Genomic DNA, 14,883 nt, shown 5'->3' with positions numbered 1-14,883 from the left:
AGGCAGGGCTTCTGCCTTTCCTGCAGCAGCTGTGCTCTCCCGGGCCCGCCTTTTTCTGTGGATTTCACAGGGTTTACTCTGGCTCTCCTGCCCTGGGATGGCCCTGTCACCTCAGCTCTCCATGCATCCAGGAGTGATGCTCTTCCCAGTTTTCTACATCCCAAGTGAAAGCTGGAAGTCCTAGGAGCTTTAAGACATAAGAAAAATATTCGTGACCTTTACCACCAGCCCAAATCAGAAAATTCAGAAACTCTGGAGAAGGGCGGAGCCACCAGTCTGTTTTGTTTTGTTTTTAAATATTTATTTTCTTTTTGGCTGCATCTGGTCTTAGTTGCGGCAGGCGGGCTCTTCCTCGTGCCGCGCGTGCTCAGTAGTTGTGGTGCGCAGGCTTAGTTGCTCCGCTGCATGTGGGATCTTAGTTCCCTGGCCAGGGATCGAACCCGCGTCCCCTGCATTGGAAGACGGATTCTTAACCACTGGACCACCAGGGAAGTCTCCACCAGTCCGTTTTTAACAGACTTCCCATGTAGGACGCCTGGCGTGTAGTCAGTGCTGAAATGAGCAGTGGCTGTTGCCGACTCTTCTGCAACCCGCAGATGGCACGGAGGGCAGAGGGCAGCTGGCTGAGGTTCCCGTGAACACATGCTGCGCTGGTGGGGTTCCAGTTGCAACGTGCCCACCTTACTCACTGTTCCTCGGCAGCCCAAAGAGCTGATTTCCTGTCCTTTGGAAGCACGTCTCACTGATTCTTCAGTTTCCCGAAAGGAGATCCCAGTCATCCAGACTTGGTGGGGGAGGCACTAATTTTAGTAGCTTTCCCAAAGCGCTGCCTGGATCTGCCCCTCCCGGTGGCTCCCCCCTGTGCCCCCGCCCTCACACCTGTCCACCTGCTCACACACTCACCCTCGTCCTCCCACACACGGTCACTCACACTCCCACCCCCTCAGCTTGGCTCTTCTGTCCCCTGGCCTCCCTGTGTTCATGGACAGGCCAGCTCCCCCTTCAGGGCCTTGAACGTGGAGGCCCTTCCCCTGGGGCCTTCTTTCTTGCATTCAGATCTCTTCTTTTCAAACTCACCTGAATCTGTCCTTCCATGAATTCTGCCCCTGCCTCCCAGGCATTTTGTTTCTCAGAATTTGGGTAGCATTCAGGTATATCTTATCATTTTGACCAGGGTCCTGCAAGTAGGCCCTCTGTCACCTGAGAGTTTGTAATCTGGTTATATTCCCTTCCAGGTGACCGCCCTTTGGGAGGGCCTTTGAGTGCTTCTTTACTCCTGATTCAGCAGGATGCCCCAGGCTCACGTTAACAGTTTTTGTCCCAGACCTGGAATCAGCCATTTCTTCAAAATCCCCTGTTCCTTTTAGTGGAAAATGCGTTTAGAGATCATAGTCAGGGTGCTATAGGGAGTCCTAGGGAGGTTAGTGTTTCAGGACTTTATTAAAGTTGTTGCTTTTGAGTTTTGCTCTGTCCGAAAGAATCTTGACCCTTCCAGTTCATATTTATAACCACCTACTCCCCAGCTTTGTCACTCCAGCTATATGGGTAATAGAGGTCATGCAGTTTCACTTAGCATCTTCTACAATATAAAGCACAAGTAATTTCATTATGTGCAGTATCCATCTTGATAGGAAAAGCAGTGTTTCCAGTCAGTACTTTTTACCTGTCCACATCCATTTAATAGAATCTCAGCCAACTATATAGGAATTATTCTAAGATAAATACCCACTAGAAAAATGAGCAATAAAATACAGATGTTGAATGAATGAATGGAACGTGTCTCACTAATATAGGAATATGCAGACTGAAACAGTGATAAAGTACCATTCTTTAACTGCTGGATAGACTGATTTTTAATATAGGTGTAAAATATGATATTTAATTGGGTGTAAAGAAAGGACATTTTACACAGTTTTGATGGGAATGTAAGTTTGTACAATATTAGGGCAATTATGTAGCATCTATCAACATAAAAAATGAACGTGTATCTTTGACCAGAATTTCCACTTTTTGAATGCTGGTCTCCATGTGTATGTAACAACACGTGTTCAGTGATTCATTACTTACAGTAAAAGAGAAATTGTAAATATTCTAAGTGCTTGTCAATAGGAGGATGGGTATATAAATAATTATGATTTTACTGGAGTAAATTATGACATCAAAAGAACAAAACAAGAGCAGGCAAGGTATCTATACCAACAAGGGACAACGGCCTTGATGTTTTACAAAGTGAAAAACAAGGTATAGGACAGTATTATGTACCTAACCCATTTCATTTATAAAGAAACAAGCCTGCATGATTTGATATGAAAATTGGAAATAATTTGCATACTTAATATTTTTGCCCTTTCTTTAAAACAGCTTTTAGAAATTAATTGGACAGGACTGACTAATCTTCTCGATATCCCCGGATTGAAGTAAGTACTCTGTCACGTCCTGTGGGTAGCTTGCTGGTGGTGTCATGTGCGTTTCCAGTGTCGCGAAGACGACACAGATGTTTGAGAGCTGTGTCTTCCGAGCATGGTCCATGCTTTCTGGGCGGGCTCTCTTGGGCTCTGGTGTTGTCGCCCCGTCTGAGGCTCTGGGTCAGAGCTGCATGAGAGCCCTGTTAGGACTAGATGGAGCCTTTTCATTAGTCATGAGGTGTCTTTCCAGTTTTGGTGTTTTGATATCCCAGAAAATTAAAGAGAACTTTAAAAAGTTTTCAAGCTTAGATGTTTCAAAAGTAGCCCTTTCTGGAATCTTTTCGAGCTGTGCTGCGCCTTCCCTTTCTGCGTTATGTGCCTTGACCCGTGCCTCCCTGGAGGGGTAGGTGTCAGCCCTGGACCTGGGAGCTGCATCGTGTGGCTGGGAGGCCCTCATTGTTCCGTGTACCCTAGTGTCTGAAACACGAGGCAACCTTCCACCACGAGCATGTGAAGCCCTTCAGGGCTTGTCCCGCCTGTGAGAGAAGTGAGGCTTCCCAGTCGCGTCACAGAGTCCATCTGTCCTCCAAGGTGGAAGGTGGTGGCGGCAGACCTGTTAGCCACCTCTGAGCAGGAAGGTCTGAGGCTGCAGCCGCCAAGCCTGCTTCTGCTGGTTTCACTGTTGCATTTGAAGGTTAAAGTGTGTTGCTTGTTGGTTAAAGTTACATATGTTTCTAGTGGACACTGCTAATCTGTGGGGGGGTTTTCCCCCTAAAATAGCTTAAAAATTGAAATACGAAAGCCTTGGTTTCAATCTGTTTTTTTCTCTTCCCGTGTATTTGTTTATGCCTTTGAAATGGCCATTAGAAAGAAATTTATTTTGTTTCATTATAAGGGAAAAATTAAGACTACACTGAGGCATAGTCATAACAATAAAAGTCTTTTTTAGGTGCTGTGGTTTATTGGATATAGAAAAATACTGTTATCTTTAAAAGATTTTTGGAACGAAAGGAAAACTTTAAAAGAGTTTTGTTAAAGTGTTGATTAGGATTCTTGCTTGCAACAACAAACCCAACTTACCTGGTCTTCATTAAGTGAGTAAATAATTGAGTAAACAAATACTGTTTTTTAGAGACAGTCTATTCACTCATCCGACAAATGGGTACGGAGTGCCTGCTGTGAGTGCCAGCCGTGGCCGTGAGCAGAGTGGAGCCTGCACCCTCGGCTGGTGTCGCCGAGAGGCCTGTGGCCCTGTGGGGTAGCCAGGCACAGCCAGGTGCTGGCGTCCACAGGACGGCTCCTGACTGCTTTTCTGTGTGTGGCTTTGTTGCCAGGCAGACTCTTGCTGTGAAGTAGCAGCTTCTAGCTTCTATTCCACATGCTCAGCAACCTCAGTTGGAAAAAAACCTTTTCCCACGAGTTCCAGCAAAAGTTCTAGGGTTGACTTCTGTTTGTCTGCCTGTCCTTGGACAGACCCTCCTGGTTCTGAGGATCAGATTGGGCCTCGTGCCCACGCTGAGAGGAGGCAGAGAAGTGCTTGAAGAAGCTCCAGTGAAGGGGGGTGGGCGGGGGGGGTCCCCCAAGGAAGGGTTCCAGAAGTCGGAGGAGAGGGTGCTGCTTAGCTGGCAAAAACGACAAATCCCTGCTGTCGTTTAGTGTAGAAGAGTGTGGTCTGCTTTCCTCCCCCCTGCGTCCTGGGAGGGGTTTGTCGAGCATCTGCGCTGCAGGCCGTGTTGTGCTGGCTCCCTGTAGAGAGGCAGAGGGCGGGCTCTGCCGCATGAGCCTGCAGCACAGCTCGGGGGCCAGTCCCAGAGCATTCAGTTAGAAGGGAGAAATGCATGCACACTCGCACGACGCACACATACAACTACAGCGCCATTTCATTGCATGATTTCATATGAAGGCAGGCTCTTTTTGTATAGTAATAACTTCCAGCTGTTGTTTTATATATGGGTTTTCATATATACAGTATATAAAACCTATTCTTCTATATTCATTATGTATAGGATTGCATTTGTCATTAAAAGTATCAATATATACTCATATATATTAGAAATACAGACAGAAATAGACACACACCATTCAAAAATGAGACTATGGTATAAAAGAAATATGGTAAAATATCCCTTTTAAATTATATATAGTATATGATACATAATTATGTAAATTTTATGTGATACAATATACACATACCTACTTAACGTAAAACTTGGGCTACTATTTCTCAAAGATTTTGTCAAACATCTCACAGCTGTGGCAAGCCTTGTCCTATAAAAATAGATATTTAATAACTTTGACGCTAACATAATGAAATCTTGTGCCGAGCTTTACAAAACGAACATCTACAAGCTCTATCCATTGACTACAGAGCAGAATCCAAGGCATTATACAGTAGCAGTGGCGCCTGGGTCACTTCACTTCACCACAGAGTTTAGCTATCCTTACCCTTTTGCAACGAAGAGCCACAAACTGAGTGTTGGAGGGATGAAGGCTGTGACAGAAACAGAAGTAGGGTGATGAGCAGGGCCGGTTCCAAAGGACCAGAAGGGTGGGACACAGTGGAAGCTGTTCTGTGTGCTGAGCCCCGGCGTGGTCAGGACGAGCAGAGCGGCTCAGGGGATGCCCAGCCCCACTTGGGAGGCCGCGGGTGGGGCTGCCTAGCTGAGCCTTGTGCTGGCACCGTAGGCGTTAGAGAGAGGTGAGGCGGTGGCCGACCACCATAGCAGCTAAGGGATTCTTGAAACATTTATGTCATCAGTGAGGGGTCTTCTGTTTCAACAGATTTTTCCATATAAACAAAATTGGTACTTCTGCAGGGAAATGCCTGAAGTAAGACTATGCTTGGTCTTAATGCTTTGAAGGGCCACCTCATCCTCTGCTTGGTGAACACTGATCCAGTGTCTGCCGGCTTAGACCCTCTGAGTCCCCCTGGACTGTTAGCGCCTGAGTTACTGGCCTCTTCAGCAGTAGAGTGGAGCTGTCTGTGTGGTTTGTCTTCTGCCCATGTCGGACTGAAAGGTGCTGTGCTGAGGTTCCGCATCTTGGCCTTGCATTTGGACCCCCAACCTGCAGTGAGGCTCAGTTATCACTCAGTGAATGACCGCACTTTCACTGTGTCCCAGTGGATGTTCCGTGTGTAGTCACTTTACATCTGCATGTTCATACTGTTAACATCTGAGAAGTACTGGCAAGAAGTAAGGTTCTTTTAAAACTTTGCACTTCTGGCTAAAGGTGTCCTTCTATAGCAATGAAACTTGGTTTACGTATGCCTTCAAAAGTGCTGTCACACGTACGTTGCTTGATTCTCACATTTACACCGAAGAATAGACAAAAAGCATATTGAAAGTACATTTGTTTCTTTAGCCTCCACAGTTTTATTCTTGCTACTGAGATCTCTGTGCAGTGGTGTATAGTATTTCAAATTGATTACAGTATTCAGTACCCAAATAAAGTGTGAAGAAAGAATGAACTGTAAATTCCTTTACTTCATTGGGACCTCTGCATATATATCAGGAAAGATAAATTTAATGTAATAAACATGGAATGAGTAAATAAATGGATGCTTGTTTTGGTATTCTCTGTACTTTTATGGGTGTTTGAAATAGTTTATGTTAAAAAAAGATTTATTTAAATGTATCTTACTTATTCAATATTAAATCAGTGATAAAGTTATGTGGAAATGTATGAGATGTTATTTAGAACGTTGTGAAATATAGCCAGAATAGTATCTTGTGTTCTCAGAATAAACCCCACATAATGGTCACTGTGGCAGTGCTGCATCTAAAGTATTAAACTGCTGGCTTCAAATACTGTGTTAGAGGGATCAGCTCCGCGCTGTCAGTGGGACATTGTGTCATGTCTATGCTAAGTTCACTGTTAACAGGAGATAACTAGTATTGGAGTGTCTGATAGTTGGTTTGTTTGTTTTTTACCTCCCACCTAACAGTGGTTTGTCAGATACTATCATTTTGGACATAATATCAAACTACCTGGTGCTTCCCAACCGAATCACAGTTCCTCTTGTCAGCGAAGTTCAAATAGCACAGTTGCGGTTTCCTATACCAAAGGTAAGCATCCGTTCATTAACACTTACAGACAGACTGGAGGAACTCTTCACATACTTGGGTGTTGTGACTTCTTGTATTTCTCCTAACAGCAGCCTTGCCACGTGGATCTTTTTTTTTTTTTTGCGGTACGCGGGCCTCTCACTGTTGTGGGCTCTCCCGTTGCGGAGCACAGGCTCCGGACGCGCAGGCTCAGCGGCCATGGCTCACGGGCCCAGCCGCTCCGCGGCATGTGGGATCTTCCCAGACCGGGGCACGAACCTGTGTCCCCTGCATCGGTAGGCGGACTCTCAACCACTGCGCCACCAGGGAAGCCCCGCCACGTGGATCTTGATGCAGTAAAGGTGGTCTGTCCTGCCCTGTTCCTTAGGAGATTGGCTAAGGGGCATCTGGCCGAAAACTTTCAGAGACTTGAGGACAGTTCTTAAACCTCAGCTGTGAACCTCAGAGCTGCTCATAGGGATTTAATTCTGCAGATATCATTGCAAGTTGTAAAGAACAGCTATGACAACTTATTTATTGCCTCAGAAAGCACTTCCTATTTGTATGTATCAAGATGTAACAGTTCAGCCTAAGCTGGGAACGTTGTACAAGCCTCCCCTCAGATATGACAAAGTGGGCATCTTTGAGGTCATTCAGTGAGGGATGTGGCAGGCACGTCGTTAGTGTTACAGCTGCCCTGGGTGGGATGGAAGGGCATGGCCGGGGCTGAGTCACAGCCCTGGGGTTAGGCAGCAGCTTCACTTTGGGAGCATATTCCTTGGTGTGTCTGGGCTGCTGTTTCTTCATCTGTAAGTTGGGGTGATGCCTGCACACAGAGGCGGGTCACACATGTTGGAGTCACCTTCGTTTGAGTAAACTAAACAACCTCTGTCTGAGACTGTGAGAGCCTGCTGGCCAAGGACGTGGAATTCTCTGCTGGGCACAGAGCTGGAGGGTTGGCCCCAGTTAGCAAGGGCTTCTCCCCCCTGGGCTTCACCCCACCCGTCTGGTCTGACCAACCTTGGGCTCCAGAAGTGGAGTGGGCAGCCTGTCACGTGGTGTCTGGTCCTAGTTCAGTGTTTGTTTCCTGAAGTAGAAGTGGCCAGCCTTTCCCCACTGCCCGTTACTCTTTCTAGGTAAATTCGATCTCAGTAACTGCACAAACCAACAAACGTGCATGAGCATTCCTGTATTTTTTCAAGTAACAACACCCCAGTCATTCATGCCCAAATTAGTTACATTGTTGGCATTCAGCAGATGTGATGGGACACCATGTATGAGACAGGGATGTCTTTTTTTCCTTAACTTAGGATTCTCATCTCTGGAAACGCAGGCCTGCCTTTCCACATAGAAATCCCCATGCTCCTAGGCCATTAGGCTTTGTATTCTCTGAGTACAGGTGACCATCTAAGCCTGCCCGGATCCAGCCTCCCTGCTGCTCAGATATGTTTGTTGCCACATTATCTAAGCTTTAGGCCTGTGAAAATATAAGCCAGGGGTTTTGTTTTGTTATGGTTTTAAAAGTGTATCTATCTGTAAAAATGTCTATCTTTCTATGCTGGTTGGTTCAGAAATACTACCTGGTAATTTTTTAAAAGTGTTTCGTGGTGTAGAATGCTGCCCTCCTAAAGGTAACTTTACAGGTTGTGTTTGCCTTGAAAGAAATACGAGTGGAGATTTTTAATTCTATCAATTAAACAACATTTTTGAAAAACATAACTATGTTAAGTCTGTGAGTCATATGTATCTCAGATTTTCAGTTTCCTATCCATAAAATAGGTTTAATGACAGTATTTCACAGGATTGTTGTAAAAATTCAGTGAAGTAATTGGAAAATAATTGCACATCAAGGACTTAGGAACAGTCTCGTGCATCCTGTAGTGCCAGTTATCACTGGTTATCACTGCAGTTACCACTAATGTTACAACTACCGAAACACAGGACTGTTTGGTGACCCATGAGGCCCTGTGCCATCTGACCTCCTGCCGTCCTGCCCTGCCCAAGTTGGGCTCCTGGGGTCCCTGGGGTACAGTGCCGCTCTGGGACCCCCCGTCCCAGGAGAAGTCTGCAAGAGGTGGTGGCTCACGCTAGCCCATCCCGTCTCTGGCTCCGGTCAGACCCCTGGGACCCCGTTGTGCTGCTCCTGGCATCACGTGTTTGCCTTTTTTGCTCAGGGAGGAGGAGCTGCCTGGTCCCTGTGCACAGGCTTCGCTCCATGTCTGTTGGGTGAGCCAGTGAGCAGTCTGCTCTGTCTTCCTTCTTTCCAGGGTGTCCTGAGGATACACTTTATTGAAGCTCAGGATCTTCAGGGAAAAGACACTTACCTTAAGGGACTTATCAAGGGGAAGTCAGACCCCTATGGAGTGATTCGAGTTGGCAACCAAATCTTCCAAAGCAAGGTCATCAAGGAGAACCTCAGTCCAAAGTGGAACGAGGTGTACGAGGTGAGGGGTGGGTGCTGCTGCCGTGCCCTCCACATTTCTGTTCCACTCCTGCTGCGGGGTCGTGGTGTGCTTATTTAGTTCAGGGTAATCTCAATTCTCTTTGCTTTCATTTTCCATTTTTAAAACTATTGTACCTTGTATCCCTACCTCACACAAAATTTTAAACCTTAATCGCATCAAGCTATCACAGTAAATAATTAGCCCTTAATACACATAAACGTATTCCAAAATGAGGTTATTTACCATTTTGTAAATTTTCATTTAATGCATCTGGACATCTCTACATGTCAATAAATATAGCTGTTCACTTGAGTAGGTACCATCATGTTTTTACTCAGAGAGATCTGGGCTTTTGGGTTCATTGTAACCAGTGCTGTATGAGTGTCGTGGGTTTTCTGCATTTGGCCAAGTTTTCCCCGCATTACGCTCCTCAGAGTGGAATTGCTGCATCACAAGGTGTGCGGTTTGGAAAGAACTGAGAAGTGGTGCAGTTTATACCCATCAGCTTCCCGTCCTCCCAGCCTGGTCTGTTGCCAAATATCTCAATCTCGGAGTGGTGGTGAGTGGGGCACTTGCGGCCACCCTGCAGCCAGCACTGACCGGGGCCGCTGCCGGAGTGGAGAGACATCCAAGCGTGTGGCCCCCGGCAACTGGGGACAAGGCGCAGTGGCCCATGGCCATGTGCGCAGATACAGGTCCCTAGCAGGGACCCTGCCATCCAGAAGTGTGTCGGGTCCGGCAGCGGGGACCTCAGTGCTGTGCAGCTGCTGCCGCTGACTGCAGTCACGTACTCGGTAGACACGATACTAGAGAATGTGAGATAACTGTGAGCTGCTACCTTTCAGGCTCTGGTCTATGAACATCCCGGACAAGAATTAGAGATCGAGCTCTTTGACGAAGACCCAGACAAGGACGACTTCCTCGGAAGGTAAATCCTTCGTGACTGAGGAGAGCGTAGACTCTTTTTCTTTGATAATCACTGTTAAACATGTAATATAACTTCAAAAACAGGATTATGTACATGTTATGTGTATTTTAAAATGGCTCTTAGATGTAGCGTTGCTTCACCTTAGATTTCTTAAAACACGGTTTGTTCCTAAAACATTCACATTTAAGTAAGTAAAGGAAAGCTGCTAGATCTGTGTCCATCATAGCAGCCACATGTTGCTATTTAAATTAAATTGATTAAAGTTAAGCAAAGTTTAAAATTCATTTTCTTAGTTGTGCTGCCCCATTTTAAGTGCTCAGCAGCCACGCATGGCCCCCAGTCCAGCCCAGCTCTCCAGCCTTTACACCACGCAGGCAGGTGTGCGCTAGGTTATAGAAACAGGTTTTTTAACTTTTGATTTGTTATTGGGTTATGGGGGCGGGGAGTAGATAGTAATTTATATTGTGCCTATATACTGGAAAAGCAAATATTGACCTGTTTGCTTAAATTGAACAACCTGTACAGCTGAAAAAAATACCAAAAAACACACTTCAGCCTAACCTTTATTATTTAACTGAATTTCTTGTGGCAAAAAAGATATAAGGATAGATGACATTGGACATGTCTGGCTTCATCAAGAATGGCCTGTGTGTTAGGCTGTGACCTCAGAATTCATTCATGAGACAGTTTAATGAGGAGCAACCAAAAGATTTCAAGCAAGGCAGCGAACAGATCAGACCTGCATTCCAGTAAAGCCACTGTTAGGTTATCAGGGACCGAGACTGGGGACTGGCCGGCCTTCAGGAGGCTGTTGGGATAGATCAGGAGAGAGATGTCAGGTCTGACCTGGGGCAGAGCTCGGGGGCAGAGAGGAGGTGTGGCTGCAGAAGAAGGGGGTGTCACTGTCCCGTCCTGGTCGTCTCTGGCTCGGGGGGGCCGGCTGCATGCTTCCAGCAGTGCAGGATTATTGGGGGAAATGGAACTGGCTGTCGGGGACATGCCGAGCATGAGGCAGAGGCCTCTGTGGCCACAGAGACGCTGGTCAGAGCTGAGGAGCGAGTCTGGGGAGGCAGTCAAGGCCTAACTGAGCGTGCAGGTGGCTGAGCCGGAGCGATGGGCAGCAGCTCGGAGGGCACGCCAGGCCCAGGGCGGAATATGCCTGCACAATTGGGGTGCGTGTGAGCAGCTCCGTGTGGGGAAGACCAGCCCTCCCAGCTCTGACCGCAGCTGTGCCTCACCGAGTGTTCCTACCTCCCCGCTCTTCCCTACCTCGCTTCACTCTCGTGGGTGGAAGCTTGGAGAAGCTTTTGGAAGAAGTCTGTTTCTTGACAAACTAGCATTTTGTTGCATTTCTGGAGTACCTTTTCATAGACTAATGCTTAAGGTTATTTCAGTTGTAAGAAGTGTGTTTCTGTGTTCTAAAGTTGTTGTATTGTTATTTCTATAGTCTTATGATTGATCTTATTGAAGTTGAAAAGGAGCGCCTTTTAGATGAAGTAAGTTTCCTTTGAGTATTGTTCTATTTCATGAGTGTTGACAGAGCACCTGCTGCCACCGCCACCTGATGGTCTGAGAACTTAACATCCGCTCACAGACGTTGAGGACTTAGGCCTTCTAGTAACAGCAAAGTGAAAAGAAGTCAGCACCTACCAGACACTCGAAATTCCTGAGGATGCAAACACACACCAACTTTGTTTCAGGCAGGCACGCTCTCCTTCGGAGTCAGGGCAGAATCTGGGAGAAACTCCCCAATAACAGGCATTTTAAAGATAGTTGGAGTTCACAGCAGAGCTGGCACAGTGCAGTTGATGAGAAATTGTCCCATGAAAGATACCCACAAATACAGTATGAATTGACAGCAACAGACGTACTTCAAGCAAGATATTGCTATCAGAATAAAAAGGATAAAAAAGGAAGTTTGTGGTGGCTTCTAAAAGATGAGTAAGATTTGGATAAGTAAAGCGTAATTAACCAAATCACTGCTGAGATCTGCCTTCAAAGTAACATGTTTCCCTTCCCATGCACGCCAGCACACACTCAACAGGTATCTGCAGTTTATCATGTTGTGTGCCAGGTGCTGTGTGCAGTGACAGGCAGAGCAGACAAAGCCCTGCACTCGGGGCAGTCTCTTCTTAATACTGAGTGTTTGGGGACCATCCTCGATTAATTGCTTTGTGGCTTTTAAGCTGAAACAAGTGTATACTAATTATTAGTATATAGTGATGAGGAAAAACAGACCTGTTAATGTGTCTGATATTGAAATTCAGACTTGGGATCAATGTTATATTCTCTCTTGGCCCATAAATTCTATGGAAGTCCATACGTAAAAGCCTGACAGTGTTGGGTGGTATAAGAGGACATTTGAATCCTTGCATGTGAATCGGGGGTGGAATTGGGAGTCAGTGAGTTAAGACACGCAAAGTGGCCACTGCTGTTGGTGTCTGGGGCCAGCAGCTGGTTCTCAGGCCTGGAGCTAAAGGTGGCAGGACTCAGGCCTTCTGCGTTTGTGGAGACTGTTCAGTTTGCGTGTCTGATCCAGGTGGACTTTGGCTGAACTGTCTTGCTTTCTCTGCAGTGGTTCACCCTGGACGAGGTCCTCAGAGGAAAGCTGCACTTGAAACTGGAGTGGCTCACGCTCATGCCAGACGCTTCAAACCTCGAGAAGGTGCTGGATGGGGTCCCATGACAGCCTGCCCTCCTGATCGCTAAGATTAGTACCTTTAAACTGTGCTGCTGCTCACTTAAAAAAAATACAGCAATCATTTTGACTCCTGTGCTGTAAATCACTACAGTAGTACCAGGGGTAAATTAGAGATAATGGAAGTTTACAGGTCATTCTCACCTGTTTTATGAGATCTTTAAATTTTGTGCTTGATTATTGTATAGGGATTTGAAGAGCCACACGTGACCCGAATGCTTTGTTTGATTGATCTGAATAGAATCTTATGTTCATTCTCTCTGTATTGCATATATCAGATGCTTATTTCTCCACTTTTCTTATTCTCTTGAGGATTATAGACATAATCAGGAAGAAATAGGAACCTTGGAAACCCACCTGCTGAAGCTTTTTCCTTTCCTTGTAGGTGCTGACAGACATCAGAGCTGACAAAGATCAAGCCAATGACGGGCTGTCCTCCTCGCTGCTCGTCTTGTACTTGGACTCAGCCAGGAACCTCCCGGTAGGTGCCTCCGCGAGAGCCCACTGGGTGCTCGTTTCCTGGCAGTGGATCCTGCTGTGTTCAGCCGCGCCCACGCCATGTCCCCATTCTTGTTGCTGTGTTTTCACTTCACTCCAGTCCAAGAGAGCAGCAGTGGAGAGGGATACGTGTGCATTTCCTCCATGAGTGTAATTTTATGTTTACATCTTATTGGTTTATCCAGGATGGTCAGAATTATCTTACATGTTTTAAGAAGAAATCTCCAGTACATAGGAAGAGAATTCACCTAGTAGTTAGAGAAGAAGATTTTCTGTAGAGAATCACTAATTATTAAAATGTAGTGCCTAAAGATGAAAATTATATCCCTTTGGCATCATCCTGGAAGTAGCACAGCAGGGTGACGGGGCAGCGTCGGGTGATCCCCTGCACACACGGCTTCTGGCCCAGAGCAGTGCCTCTCCTCGTGGGCGTCAGAGTCATTTCACTCTCAGAAAAACTGTAGAGAACAGTTTTTACAACAACGACTAGAAGCGTGGAGAAGGGTCGATCAAGCCCTGGTGTGATGCTCGCCTCCACACTGAGGCTAGTGTGCTCGTGATCAGTGTTTATCGTTTTGATAATGTTTTTTTTTGCTTGGTTTTGTTTTTGTTTTTGTTTTTTTTTTGCGGTACGCAGGCCTCTCACTGTTGTGGCCTCTCCCGTTGCGGAGCACAGGCTCCGGACGCACGGGCCCAGCGGCCATGGCTCATGGGCCCAGCCGCTCCGCGACATGTGGGATCTTCCCGGACCGGAGCAGGAACCCGTGTCCCCTGCATCGGCAGGCGGACTCTCAACCACTGCGCCACCAGGGAAACCCTGATAATGTGTTTTGAGTGCCCATTCACTTGTTCAATAGATGGCCTTCCTTGTTCCATTTCACTGTTGGAGGCCAGTTTTGTTGAAAGAAAGACAACTACCTCCAGATGAAAGGTGTTTCCTCCTGAAATGATACTGGTTCCAGGTCACCCAAGTGCACCTGTAGACAGTCCCCCAGGGTGTGTCCTTGGTGCGGGTGGGTGTCTGGGCATCTCACCTCACTGTGATCGCACCATGCTGTTCCTTTACCTCGTGAAATGCACACCCTGATTCTGTTTAGCACCTCTCAAGGGTTTAAAATTGTGCATTACTTGGGCTTTGTTCACAAGCAGAGTCAATGTATTTTGGGCATCTCTATGTTTTATTTAAAGTTTTTAACGATTAAAATCTGATCATGTATTTTTTTCATATTGGGAAGATGTAACAATTGTGTGTATAAATGTATATAATTGTACTCTTTCTTTCAGTGAAGGTTTAACCTTTCTGCAGAATTACTTGTACGGTAGAACTTTTTGCTTTTAACCACAATAATGTTTTAAAGTCTTTCATAATGCCTGATGGAAGTGAATTTGTTATGTATTTTAGGATATAGAGCAAAGTGGTGGGGAATTGGCCTCTCTTTAGAACTGTGTGTTTTGTCACATTAAATTAAAATTGAATAATGTCATGTAAGCAAAAGACAGAAAGAAAAGTGATTGTACAACCTTCTGTTAAAAGGGCACTTTGTGCATGAAGGTATGCTCTGGCCGTCAAAGGCAAAGGATCTTTACAAAACCACTGCCCGGTTGGGCCTGTCTCCACGGGAGTGCGTGCTGTCCCCTGCGTTTCTGCGTGATTCTTTGACTCTGCCTGTTGCATCCTGGTTATTAGTGCTCTTGTGCCTTCATTGACCACAATCCACCATTCTTTGCTTTCTTCTCCCATTTCCATTTTCCCAAGAGTATCTACGAGGGAAACTTTGGGTGTGGCTACTTAAAAGAGAGGCGAGCGTCGGGACTAGTGTTTTGTGAAAATACTGCCTCAGTCTGTAGAGCACTATTTGTGAGT

At 46.2% G+C, this 14,883-nt stretch overlaps 1 protein-coding gene across 8 annotated transcripts in view; it reads left to right on the top strand.

Moving 5' to 3' along the window:
• The window catches only part of ESYT2 (extended synaptotagmin 2), a 77,031-nt gene that overhangs the window by 41,745 nt on the left and 20,403 nt on the right, over window positions 1–14,883 (top strand). For 4 of the 8 annotated variants that reach the window (XM_067747601.1, XM_067747602.1, XM_067747603.1 and 1 more), the window contains exons 7-14: window positions 2,362–2,417; window positions 6,352–6,472; window positions 8,719–8,895; window positions 9,741–9,823; window positions 11,271–11,319; window positions 12,399–12,488; window positions 12,907–13,002; window positions 14,776–14,877. In XM_067747601.1, coding sequence (XP_067603702.1) covers window positions 2,362–2,417; window positions 6,352–6,472; window positions 8,719–8,895; window positions 9,741–9,823; window positions 11,271–11,319; window positions 12,399–12,488; window positions 12,907–13,002; window positions 14,776–14,877 — 774 coding nt within the window. The remainder of the gene's footprint in view (window positions 1–2,361; window positions 2,418–6,351; window positions 6,473–8,718; window positions 8,896–9,740; window positions 9,824–11,270; window positions 11,320–12,398; window positions 12,489–12,906; window positions 13,003–14,775; window positions 14,878–14,883) is intronic. The other 4 variants (XM_067747604.1, XM_067747605.1, XM_067747608.1 and 1 more) reach the window with 1 other exon arrangement.

The sequence above is a fragment of the Pseudorca crassidens genome, chromosome 8 (genome assembly GCF_039906515.1).
Source record: "Pseudorca crassidens isolate mPseCra1 chromosome 8, mPseCra1.hap1, whole genome shotgun sequence".
NCBI lineage: Eukaryota > Metazoa > Chordata > Mammalia > Artiodactyla > Delphinidae > Pseudorca > Pseudorca crassidens.
The sequence above is the reverse complement of the archived record's forward strand: the minus strand, read 5'-3'. Positions and strand labels throughout refer to the sequence as shown.